This window comes from Hippoglossus hippoglossus, chromosome 23 (assembly GCF_009819705.1).
Source record: "Hippoglossus hippoglossus isolate fHipHip1 chromosome 23, fHipHip1.pri, whole genome shotgun sequence".
Lineage (NCBI taxonomy): Eukaryota > Metazoa > Chordata > Actinopteri > Pleuronectiformes > Pleuronectidae > Hippoglossus > Hippoglossus hippoglossus.
Window position 1 is genome coordinate 5,555,475 of NC_047173.1, and position 12,327 is coordinate 5,567,801.

The window sequence follows — 12,327 nt, forward strand, 5'->3', positions numbered from 1 at the left end:
AGGTTTGCAGGGAAGTTACACTTCCTCAGTACATTTAGTTTGGAATAGCCAACAGTGCTTTACTTATTTAAGACCTCATTCACGACAGCACTAATATTTGGACACAACGTCAGATGAAATTGCTTCAATTATCATTTATTAACATAGAAGAAAGTACAGGAAAAAGTTATCCATGCTGGGAATAATCCATTCAATACACATGTTACTGTCATTTATTTGTTTTACAGTTCAATGAGTTGGAATTCTTTTTAAACAACTTTGTTTCTCAGTAATTGACGGTCTCATTTAAATGCTTATCAGAGATTTTGTGCAGTGATGCTGAATCATTTAAGAAAGAACCACAATATATTTACGAATCAAGTACTTGCAGCAATAGTTTTCACTGATTCCCAAATAAACAGTAGTCTAATGAAGAGAGGATGAATGAAGTTACACCAGAGATTTTAAAAAGATAGGATAGAAGTTAAAAGGGATGAAAGCCAAGACAGAGATTGATGCACATTAAACATCTGCCAAACTGATGACATTAGTGTGAGCACTTCATGATCAAACCAGAGGTGGTCACAATCCAAAGATTGCACAGGTCGTAGGACACGTGTCTGACGGGCATGCACATTGGGACGTAAAGCCAGCGTGTGCCTTGTCTGCAACGGTTGGTGATGCCAGCTCTGTTGAGAGAAAAGTCATACACAAGTATTTATGAATCGACATGAACTGAGAGCTGAAATTAGAGGCAAAACTTTACAAATTCACTCTCTATATCTTCGGAACAAGCTGTAGAATTGGATGAAGAATGCTGCATTTTACCACAACACTCTGCTGTTTGTAAGCTTGACACTGACTGAAGGAGGAGCCTTCAATTTGGGTTAAAATGTTTCTTTCTTTGAAAGACAATGGCCAATTACACCACTGTAAATTTATCAACATGTTGAATTCAGATTTTCATGTTGTGCACTGTTGTGCCAGATATAGTGCTGTTAAACACAGAGACGTGTTTTGAATACTGTGCTTTTGTTGTTTATGTTATAAAAACTACAATGACGTGCACAAAGTAAAATATACGTTTGGAAGTAAAATATAAGACTGTGAAGACCACTGACTTACCTTTGGTAGATCTTGCCAGTTGTAGTCACGCCAAAAACCTTTCCGTCTGACGACACTTCAATCATTTTCATTCTTGGCCCTGACACGGCTGTCCAGCCACTAGTGCGGCAGTTGGTTGGTGATATATTCTGTCATAAGAAGCACACATACATGGGGATGATGTCATGATCAATGAGTAAATGGGTAGATGCCAAAATGAGATTTCACTGATGCTTCAGTGACCAACCTTTGTGACCCAGATCCTGTAACGTTTGTCGACTCCCCAGCATCCCCACTTTGAGCCACAGCTGTAGTACATCATCTTTCTTGAGAGGTAACTCCAGCTCAGGGTGCCTCGTCCACAGTAGTCCAAAGCTGTCTTCTCCTTCAGACAGTAGGTGTTATAGCTGCCGGATCCTACTCCAACAATCTGACCATCACCGCCAGCATCCACCTGGTACATAGACAGACCTGAAGACGAGTCCAAGAAGAAGAAGTTCAATGCAAACATTGGGAATCTGTCCAAGTATAATTATTGTACTGAACCACCACTGCAATGCATTATACAGTAAGAAAACCAAAATCAATGTCACACACACTGTATTTACTTATGTGAAATGAATAATAATTCTAGTTACCTTTGGCAAGGCTGAAGTCTCCAGCTACATATTTGTACACCTTGTTGGCGTTGCTACTTCCCCACACTCCCCCAGCTCCCACTGAGACATGCTTCATGCCCATTCTGCCCAGTCTGTACAAGGCAACTCCACTGAGGAAGTACGTCCGTTTGTACTTGTCTGCTACAACCACTTTTCCCATTCCAGCATCAATCTGCATGGCGCCATACAGCCGAGGACCCTCCCTGCAGTTCCATCCTGTGTGTGGAAACATTGTATTTCTTTTAAGATTAAAAATCTCACTAAACACTGTTTCAACAACTGTGACATCAAATCATCTGACAATGACTTACGGACAGGACGAGGACGAGGACGAGGACGAGGACGAGTGGTAGGACGAGGACGAGGACGAGGACGAGTGGTAGGACGAGGACGAGGACGAGGACGAGGACGAGAGGTAGGGCGAGTATAGGGACGAGTAGTAGTACGATAAATAGGACCAGCAGAAATAGTAGTCCTACTAGTAGTAGTAGTAGTAGGAGTAGGAGTAGGAGTAGTAGTAGGAGTAGGAGTAGGAGTAGTAGGAGTAGGAGTAGTAGTAGGAGTAGGAGTAGTAGTAGGAGTAGGAGTAGGAGTAGGAGTAGGCCGACGGGTGTGAGCAAGACTGACAGCCAGGCTACACAGCACCAGCAAGAAGGCTACGACAGCTTTCATGTTGTCTCTGAGTTTGTGAGACTCTGCAGCATTGAAATAATATCTCAGCGGAGCGGCTGTCCTACATCGCATCTGGTCTGTGTGGCTTATATACTCTTAACCAAGGCTGAATTACACCAAAATCTGGTTCAGCAGGAAAAAAGTGTTGCATTTAAAACAATTATCTGGATAAGAACAGTCATGGGTTTAGACATTATGAAAGCCATAATGATAAAATTATGTATGTTTTGCTTGTGCTCACATAAGATACGCTTAAGAAGTGTGTGTGTGTGAGTAAAAGGTTAGTGAACTAATGACACATGTGTGATTAATGGAAATTGCACAGTATTAAGAGCAGAATGTTATGTAACTGTTGACTACACCTGCAATTTGGATAGAACTAGTGCCGTGCCCGTTCTAATGGGCTGTTCTCTTGTCCTGAGGTAATAGTCCGGAACTATTAGTAGTACTTGTTCTTCTTCTTCTCCTCCTTTGTTTGGTTTAATCGCAGGTGGCCAATATATTTACATAGGGAGTGGGTCTCGCTTCTCTGGTCATTGCCATGTTGCATCGCCATGTTTCTATTGTAGTAGTGAACAGACAAACTACAGATTCCCTTTCGTGATTGAACATTGATGCAGCAGCTTAGATTTGACAGACAAAGAAGAACCAGGTCCCTAAAAAAACATCGAAATTGGATGGGGAGGTTATTAAGTTTGTTGGAGGGGCCAAGTTTAACCACGGAGTAGCTGCTTCACTTCCGTCAGCCAATGCAGGGACAGCCAGTGAGGAGCCACTAAAACCAGTGACCGGCGATTCATCCGCACCCTGATCAATGTCGGGGAATCAAAGCCAGGGAAATGCATATAATGGAACTTGCGGCCATTCGTTCATGAAAGCATCAACTCCCAGTGATGCTCAGATCGTGCAGGGACAAGAAAAGTGGGCACTGCGCCTTCTCCACTGACACAAACAAGTCCACTGCCAAGTGGCCGAAAGTAACCACATCCAAGCCACTACAGCAGGGGTCTTCAACTAAAATTGCAAGAGGTCCAGACATCAACCCTCCTCCCCTTTTGGGGTCCGGATAATTAGAGACATACAAATATGGGCTCTGACTAAATCAGCTTAATTAACATTTTTATTGCACACGGTTGCTTTTGTAACAATACAAAATCAAACACAAACTGGCAAAAATACAATGCCTATTCTGGACAAACATGAAACAAAGTGCAATAAACATTTTTTCTTGGAATTTGCAGATAGGCCTACATTCCTTTTAACCATAAAGATGTAACTTCCTCAAAGACAAACATATAAAGTGCTTTAAGTTGAACTGAGCTTAACAACGACTTAAGGATTGAAGCAAAAACTTCTTAGAAAAAGGAACAAGAAATACTTTTCATAGTTTCATTCACATGTAGCCTCGTCAAGGTGTGTACTGCCACTTTACTGAGACAAGGGAAAACTTTCTCAGTTACAGTCTGTAGCCAGAAGCTGGCAGCATCACTAACTCCACACTGCTCTTTCAGTACTACATTTGCTTGCAGATCAACAAGTTCCATCTGTAGAGATGCCATATCTACCCACTTGAAGGTCATTTTAGCCTCCTGTGAAAACGTGGTCACATTTTGGACAGAAAAGGATGCTGAATGAAAAGGAGGGCCTGTTCTTCCAGGCTGAAGTCATCAAAACGATCACTGAAGTTTCCAATCAGTTTTTGTATGAACTCAACATGAGAAGAAATATCTCTCTCACCCTGAATTTGCTTCATTGCTGGAAAATATGTAAAGTTCTCTTAGAGATCCACTTTGAAAATCTCCAACTTCCGCTGGAAAGACTGGACAGCTGCTACCAAATCACACACAGAGTTGTTCTTGCCCTGCAGTTTTAAGTTGAGGTCATTTAGGTGTGAGGTTATGTCAACTAAGAAGGCCATAAAATCCTTTTTTCTCTCATCTTCCAAAAACTGAGCAATCTGTCTGGCCTTATGATTCTTCTGTTGTTCCAGGAACATTTTTATTTCATTTCGAATGGCCCAAACGCGCGCTAGAACTCTGCCTTTGCTCAACCATCTAACATTGCAGTGCAGCAGTAGGTCATTTGAATTTGCATCAACTTCCGTCAGGAATTCTCGAAGGAGGCGATGTTTATGTGATGACGATGCCCTGAGAAAGTTGATAAGTTTCATCACAGTATTCATAACCTCTTCATACTCTTCTGAAAGAGCAGAACAGACTGATGGATAATGCAGTGATATCATGGAGGGAGCTCCATCGGTGGTGATGGACACAACATCTTTCATACTGGTACCTCTCTGTGTTAACATTTCTTTTATAGCTAAGTATATGTCTTCCCCTCTGGTGTGTGTTGTAAGTGCTGTGATGCCTAAAATGTCCTCACAGAAATCGTTCCTCTCTGCGTGGTAAAATCTGACATATACCAAAAGTTGAGCATTGTCACTAATATCAGCTGATTCATCAACTGCTAAAGCTATGCACGGTGCACTCTTAATAGCAGCAGTGAGCTGTGACTGAACATCCTCTCCTAATATTTCTGCGCGTCTTGTGGCTGAGAGGGGGGGGATTTGTTGAATTTTTTCTGTCAGTTCACGCCTTTCTTTTCCATCCAGAAGTGTTTCGGACACAGCATTCATGCACTCTTTAACGATGCTCCCATCTCTAAAGGGCTTTTTATGTTGTCCCAAAATCCACTGTATTCTCAGCGAACACACGTATGTCCGCTATTGTGCGGAGAGGGAATGAGAGAGGACCCGCGTAGAGCGCTCATACTGGGCTTTGAGCTCATTTATTTTCCACGTCCTTACCTCGGACTGCTGCGGGTAGGAGTCTTCAAAGTGTCTGTGTTTGGTTTAATAATGGCGTTTTAAATTGACGCTTTTGACAACCGCAACAGACTCAGAGCAAATGAGACGCACCGGTCTTGTTGAGCTCACTGCAGGAAGAACAAACACATACTTTTCTGTCCACTCTGCTGGGAAGACTCGGGTTTAAACGTCAACTTTCCTAACTTTTGATAACGCCATATTTCGCTTTCATCCGTGTGTCTCCGTCTGCGTGCTTCTCTCTACCTAGCAACCCGGCTACACAGTATATGATAGCAACCCATAGGGCCCAAGCGGCTCCACGGGGCTGGCATCATTATGCCTGATTAAAGTCTCTTAAAAGTCAAACAAGGCCGCGGATGTATTTATGTATTTATTTTTTAATGGAGAGTCGCGGTCCGGATGGAAACCTCTCGCGGTCCGGACCGGAGTCTGCCAGTTGGTGACCCCTGCACTACAGCTTGTGAAGTGTCCACTAAAGGGAGGCGAATAATCAGGAGTCAGAATCTGGTTAGCTAGCTCCAGCGGGAAGCTAGCTCCAGTAGTGGCCACAGGCTCCTGGTGGCGTTAGCTTTCTTCGATTGCTAAATGAACGTGCTAGCTTACAAAATAATTTTAAAATTGTAATGGTGTTTTTCCAATTTGTCGTATTACCAACAAAAAGATTTTCTTTCATTCCTTGTTTGATTCTCTTTCTTTTTGCATCCTGATGTTTTTTATTGGAGGTGCATATTTTTGAAATAGTGAGTGGGAGTCCTCCCCCAAGAATATTGGAATGTACTATTTACCATTATCTCAATTCTTTAAAGGTTTTGTTGTCTTTCATTACAAAATTGAGTGACTCAAATCAAAGGATGCCAAGAGAGACGGTTTGTCTGTCCTTTGCAATTGTTATGTTGAGTCTTGGTTACTTAGTTTATTAATTTATTTTTTACCTCAAATCTTTGTGTTACGCCTCAACAGAATGGGTAAAGCATTAAAGAAAACACCATTTATTGATCGACTTCCGGTTATTCGAATCAACAGGACTATGTATGACAAGCCCACTCAGGCAAAGTGTTGAAACATTTTTACCAAATAATTCACCATCCACATCAGAATTGGTGCAGACACAAATCAGGAGACGTATATAGAAAAATTAGTTTTTTGCTTGTGGCATTTAAACCCAGTAAGTCATAGTCAGACTGGCATCGCCTTTACAGAACTACATAAAGTTGAAAAAATATTATATTTATGATTAATGTGACTGTTTTTAACAGGATCATTATTCCATGCAGCTGGCAAGGTAGAATGATCCAGATGGGTGTGGTTGTATTGTGTAGAATATAAGTGTAGCCTGTTCTTGCTAGCTTTTCCAAGATTACCAACCCTAGCTTTTGGGGACTGCTGGGCCTTCATTGAGGTATGCTTCCTACTGACTGCCATTCGAGATGTTTTTATCATCAAAGAATACAATTTTATTTGTATATCCCATAGTCACAAATCACAAGCTGCCTAATTGGGCTTAACCAGGTGTGACATCCTCTGCCCTTAACCCTCAACTAGAGTAAGGAGAGTAAAATAAATAAAAACCTTCTGCAGTAAACAAAACTCTCACAGGCAGGGCGGAAGTGCAACAGCTAACTAAAAAGATTTTTAACACCTGAGCCGGGATGATTTACACTGTGGATTTTGATCTCTCATAGAAAGCATTGTGTTTTAATCTCTTACTGTGAGTGAGGACAATTGACATCTAAGGTTACTGCCATGTTCAAGAAAAATGAATCAGTATTTACCATGATGTACAAAGCAGGGTGAAAATGAAATAACATGGTATGATAGTCTGTGACGGTTAAAGTTTATAAACATTGATTTTTCTTGATTCGGGAAACACTTGGAAGTGATTCTGCTATCAAACTTTATCAAATTTGCTGATTTTGAACATTTACTTGAAGGAACGTTAAAACCACACTGAAACCAAAAAGAAAGGTTTTCAGCAAAGTTTCCCCTCTGATTATTATAGATGCAGCATCACAAAAGTCAGATGAAATTGCTTAAATTATAATTTATTGAGAATAATTTAGTAGAAAGTCCACCAACTGGCAGGAAGACGTTAAACATGCGTGAGATTATTCAGACATGACAGTTACAGCAGAGATTTAACACTGTAGAAAAAAATCAAATGCTAATCATTTATTAACTGTGTGCACTGAATGATTTAAAAGAAAATTAAGAACTTTGAATGGATGACAGCCAAGACAGACTGATGACATTAGTGTGAGCACTTCATGATCAAACCAGAGGTGGTCACAATCCAAAGATTGCGCAGGTCGTAGGACACGTGTCTGACGGGCATGCACATTGGGACGTAAAGCCAGCGTGTGCCTTGTCTGCGACGGTTGGTGATGCCAGCTCTGTTGAGAGAAAAGTCACACAGGAGTATTTATGAATTGACATGAACTGAGAGCTGAAATTAGAGGCAACACTAACAATGTTTATAAGCTTTACACTGATTTTAATAGGAGCCATAAATCCTGGAAAGACTATGTTCAATTACACCAATGTAAATGTATCAACATGCTGACTTCGGATTTTCTTTTCTTCGGATTCTGACTTTGCTGCTGTTATTTTTGTTGTTTATGGTATAAATGGTATAATGGTATAAGACTGTGAAGACCACTGACTTACCTTTGGTAGATCTTGCCAGTTGTAGTCACGCCAAAAACTTTTCCGTCTGACGACACTTCAATCATTTTCATTCTTGGCCCTGACACGGCTGTCCAGCCACTAGTGCGGCAGTTGGTTGGTGATATATTCTGTCATAAGAAGCACACATACATGGGGATGATGTCATGATCAATGAGTAAATGGGTAGATGCCAAAATGAGATTTCACTGATGCTTCAGTGACCAACCTTTGTGACCCAGATCCTGTAACGTTTGTCGACTCCCCAGCATCCCCACTTTGAGCCACAGCTGTAGTACATCATCTTTCTTGAGAGGTAAGTCCAGCTCAGGGTGCTTCGTCCACAGCAGCCCAAAGCTGTCTTGTCCTTCAGACAGTAGGTGTTATAGCTGCCGGATCCTACTCCAACAATCTGACCATCACCGCCAGCATCCACCTGGTACATAGACAGACCTGAAGACGAGTCCAAGAAGAAGAAGTTCAATGCAAACATTGGGAATCTGTTGTGTTTTTTTTTATATTGACCAAGTATAATTATTGTACTGTGCCACCACTGCAATGCATTATACAGTAAGAAAACCAAAATCAATGTCACAGTGTATTTATGTGAAATGAATAATAATTCTAGTTACCTTTGGCAAGTCTGAAGTCTCCAGCTACATATTTGTACACCTTGTTGGCGTTGCTACTTCCCCACACTCCCCCAGCTCCCACTGAGACATGCTTCATGCCCATTCTGCCCAGTCTGTACAAGGCAACTCCACTGAGGAAGTACGGCCGTTTGTACTTGTCTGCTACAACCACTTTTCCCATTCCAGCATCAATCTGCATGGCGCCATACAGCCGAGGACCCTCCCTGCAGTTCCATCCTGTGTGTGGAAACATTGTATTTCTTTTAAGACAAAAAAATCTCACTAAACACCGTTTCAACAACTGTAACATAAAATCATCTGACAGTGACTTACGGACAGGACGAGGACGAGGACGAGTGGTAGGACGAGGACGAGGACGAGTGGTAGGATGAGGACGAGGACGAGTGGTAGGACGAGGACGAGGACGAGGACGAGTGGTAGGATGAGGACGAGTAGTAGGAAGAATGGTATAACGAATGGTAGAACGAGTAGTAGGACGAGTGGTAGGACGATGGGAAGGAAGAGAAATGGGATGAGTAGTGGGAAGAGTAGTAGGACGAGGAGTAGTAATAGTAGTAGGAGTAGGAGTAGTAGTAGGAGTAGTAGTAGGAGTAGGAGTAGTAGTATGAGTAGCAGTAGTAGTAGGAGTAGGAGTAGGAGTAGTAGTAGGAGTAGTAGTAGGAGTAGGAGTAGTAGTATGAGTAGCAGTAGTAATAGTAGTAGGAGTAGGAGTAGTAGTAGGAGTAGTAGTAGGAGTAGGAGTAGTAGTAGGAGTAGCAGTAGTAGTAGGAGTAGGAGTAGGAGTAGTAGTAGCAGTAGTAGTAGGAGTAGCAGTAGTAGGAGTAGTAGTAGCAGTAGGAGTAGCAGTAGTAGGAGTAGGAGTAGTAGGAGTAGCAGTAGGAGGAGGAGGAGTAGTAGTACGAGTAGCAGTAGGAGTAGGAGTAGTAGTAGTAGTAGCAGTAGTAGTAGGAGTAGCAGTAGTAGGAGTAGGAGTAGCAGTAGTAGGAGTAGGAGTAGGAGTAGTCTGAGCAAGACTGACAGCCAGGCTACACAGCACCAGCAAGAAGGCTACGACAGCTTTCATGTTGTCTCTGAGTTTGTGAGACAGCACTGAAATAATATCTCAATGGAGCTGCTGTCTTACATCCCATCTGGTCTGTGTGGCTTATATACTCTCAACCAAGGCGTAACTACACCATAACAGGTTCAGCAGGAAGTGTTTCATTTAACATAGTCATCCAGATAACAACAGTCATGGGAGTTGGCATTATGAAAGCCCTAATGTTATGGAGGACAGTGTTTGTTGTCAGGCAAATTAGAACAATGACATGGCAGTTTTGTTTGCTTTCTTATAATGTGGTAATAGCAATTCATACTGTCCACCCTTAACCATAAATCTGTTTGGGTATTTCCCAGCTAAAAACATAACTACTTTCGAATGTAGGATATTATTTTACTAGTTATGGATTTTACATCAAATGGATGATGAATTGAATTTTCCACAATGTGCGGTGAAATTTGACAACAGCATGATGATGCTGATGATATTTCAACTTTTTGTGGAAATGTGTTTTTTTACCTCAAGTCAGATGAGACAACTGATAACTCTCTAATGTCATCCGCGGACTATGAGCCAGCAGCTGATTAGCCTCGCTTAACATTAAGACTGGAAGGAGGGAAGGGGACATCAGCTAGTCTGGATCTGTCCACTCACCTGCACCTGTAAAAATTAGGATATGTTTTGGGATCCCACCTCTAAGAAAGGGTTTGCTCATAAAGACATAATTTTTACCACATATGTAACACGCATTGGGCCTGATCTACTAAGATCCGAAATAAAGAGTGCTAAATTGCGTGTGCATCATAACAGATTGCACGTTTGGTTGGTGGGCGTTTTTGCTGGGGATCTACTAAAATAATTGTGCATATGATAACAGGTGCAAACATGGTAGAGGCAGTAGTATTTAAATGAGTGTTTTGCATGGGTTACTGGTTTCCGCCATGGAGCATCACGGAGAGCAGAGTGACCGCAAGCGCAAAGCACAATTTGAATGGAATTGGAGGCGTTAGTGGAGGAGGCAAACAAACATGTCGTTGAGCTACAGCAAAGAAAAATTAATACAACACAAAGAAACGCGATATGGGAGAGTATCTGCGAGAAGGTGAATGCTGTGGATAAAACAAAAAGAACAGCCGATGAAATGAAGAGAAGATGGCAGGACATAAGAAGAAGAACAAAAGAAAAAATAGCTCATAATGAAACCTCGGCAAATCAAACAGGTGGGGGGGGGGGGCGGTGGAAGAGATGCCTCTGACCAATATTGAGCAGCAGGTGCAGTTCACTTTCTGTGGCACGGGGGTTCAGGCACGACACTCAGGCCATTGTAGTGCACACACAGCGCACAGCAGGCAGCTGGTCAGCGCTGTATCTGGTCTGACGATGGCCGTCAGGACCCTGGCAAGTGGGATCGAAGATGGGGTACAGGCAGTGGTGAGGTCTCTTCATACAAGCGGTCCCACAACGAAGCAGCCGGGGACTGGAGAGGGAGGAGAGCGCACCGGAGGAGATGAACGCACTGGAGACAAGCGCAAGAAAACTTGCGAAAAAGAATACCCCCAGTTAAAAATGTAATGTTGGCAAAAAGAAGGAAATAGGAAAACAAAATGAAACTCAATGTAAGTTTTTCTTTCGGCTTGGGGTCAATTTTCTGTTCTTTAGTGGCTGTGAATGCTCAGTTTTGTTTGGCTGCAGCCATCTGTGCGCAACGCTGTGGCGATTAGCGCCTTCCTTTCAAACGTATTAAATATAGACGTAGTCACAATCCCCGCAATTATTTTCAGGCTTTGTAAATCACGATGCGAGTGCTAAATTAAAGTATTTGCGTCTACTCCTCCCAATATTTTGCACACTCAGGTAGAAACGCCAGATAATGCATATTCATTGACGCAAACGTACTAAATGGACAACGCGTTTTATTCTGCATGCAGTCCTCAGTGCGCACCGTTAGTAGATCATCTTGCATGTTTTTTGCGGGTGAAATATAAGTTTGCACACGTTTTTACACGCGGAAACCATTAGTAGATCAGGCCCATTATGTTTCGGGTCTTATTTGAATGTCGGGGCTTGCGGACACTTGGATGACACCATAGGAGCAGCATGGAGGCATGTTTGCAGGGCAGAAGTGCAACAGATAACTAAAAAGATTTTTAACACCTGAGCCGGGATGATTTACAATGTGGATTTTTTTGGATCTCTCATAGAAAGCATTGTGTTTTAATCTCTTACTGTGAGTGAGGACAGTTGACATCTAAGGTTACCGTCCATTTTCAAGAGAAAACCCTTAATTTTTTCCTATCAGTTTTTACCATGATGTACAAAGCACGGTGAAAATGAAATTACATTTATAGAATTTTACATAAATCTTATGGATTAATTAAACATTATTGTAAAGTTGTGGTGAGGACATTGTCAAAGAACAAATGATGAAAGCCATCACAAATAAACTTCGTAATGGTATGAAATCAGTTTATATATCATAGTCTGTGATGGTTAAAGTTTATAAACATTGATTTTTCTTGATTCGGGAAACACTTGGAAGTGATTCTGCTATCAAACTTTATTAAATTTGCTGATTTTGAACATTTACTTGGAGGAACGTTAAAACCACACTGAAACCAAAAAGAAAGGTTTTCAGCAAAGTTACCCCTCTTCGGTACATTTTGTTTGGAAGAACCAACAATGCTTCACTTCTTTCCTACTTCAAGTCCACATTCTCAACAGCACAAGTACAAG

General features: G+C 41.8%; 2 protein-coding genes across 3 annotated transcripts; both read right to left on the minus strand.

Moving 5' to 3' along the window:
• Positions 1–287: 287 nt before the first annotated feature.
• LOC117757705 (fish-egg lectin-like) lies at positions 288–2,494 on the minus strand. Its single transcript, XM_034579090.1, has 5 exons — positions 2,351–2,494; positions 1,722–1,958; positions 1,331–1,554; positions 1,105–1,232; positions 288–668 (listed from the first exon to the last, which is right to left on the minus strand). The coding sequence occupies exons 1-5, from the start codon at positions 2,484–2,486 to the stop codon at positions 527–529; spliced, it is 867 nt and encodes a 288-aa protein (XP_034434981.1). The 5' UTR covers positions 2,487–2,494; the 3' UTR covers positions 288–526.
• Positions 2,495–7,267: 4,773 nt separating this feature from the next.
• On the minus strand, positions 7,268–9,639 carry LOC117757701 (fish-egg lectin-like). Of its 2 annotated transcripts, none has more exons than XM_034579085.1 (5): positions 9,563–9,639; positions 8,535–8,770; positions 8,132–8,355; positions 7,906–8,033; positions 7,268–7,631 (listed from the first exon to the last, which is right to left on the minus strand). In XM_034579085.1, the coding sequence occupies exons 1-5, from the start codon at positions 9,616–9,618 to the stop codon at positions 7,490–7,492; spliced, it is 786 nt and encodes a 261-aa protein (XP_034434976.1). In that variant the 5' UTR covers positions 9,619–9,639; the 3' UTR covers positions 7,268–7,489. The 2 variants fall into 2 exon arrangements, with proteins under 2 accessions (XP_034434976.1, XP_034434977.1); XM_034579086.1 differs by lacking the exon at positions 9,563–9,639 and adding an exon at positions 8,868–9,072 and having other exon boundaries at positions 8,535–8,771.
• Between the last annotated feature and the right edge of the window lie 2,688 nt (positions 9,640–12,327).

Bases quoted from the DNA above. Each gene is read 5' to 3' on its own strand.
- LOC117757705 (XM_034579090.1), bottom strand. From the start codon at position 2,486: ATGCGATGTAGGACAGCCGCTCCGCTGAGATATTATTTCAATGCTGCA. The intron at 1,959-2,350 runs GTCGGCCTACTC...TTCCACACACAG, and splicing joins TGTCAGTCTTGCTCACACCC to GATGGAACTGCAGGGAGGGT. The intron at 1,555-1,721 runs GTAACTAGAATT...ACTCGTCTTCAG, and splicing joins AGACTTCAGCCTTGCCAAAG to GTCTGTCTATGTACCAGGTG.
- LOC117757701 (XM_034579085.1), bottom strand. From the start codon at position 9,618: ATGAAAGCTGTCGTAGCCTTCTTGCTGGTGCTGTGTAGCCTGGCTGTC. The intron at 8,771-9,562 runs TCAGACTACTCC...TCCACACACAGG, and splicing joins AGCCTGGCTGTCAGTCTTGC to ATGGAACTGCAGGGAGGGTC. The intron at 7,632-7,905 runs GTAAGTCAGTGG...TTCTCTCAACAG, and splicing joins ACTGGCAAGATCTACCAAAG to AGCTGGCATCACCAACCGTC.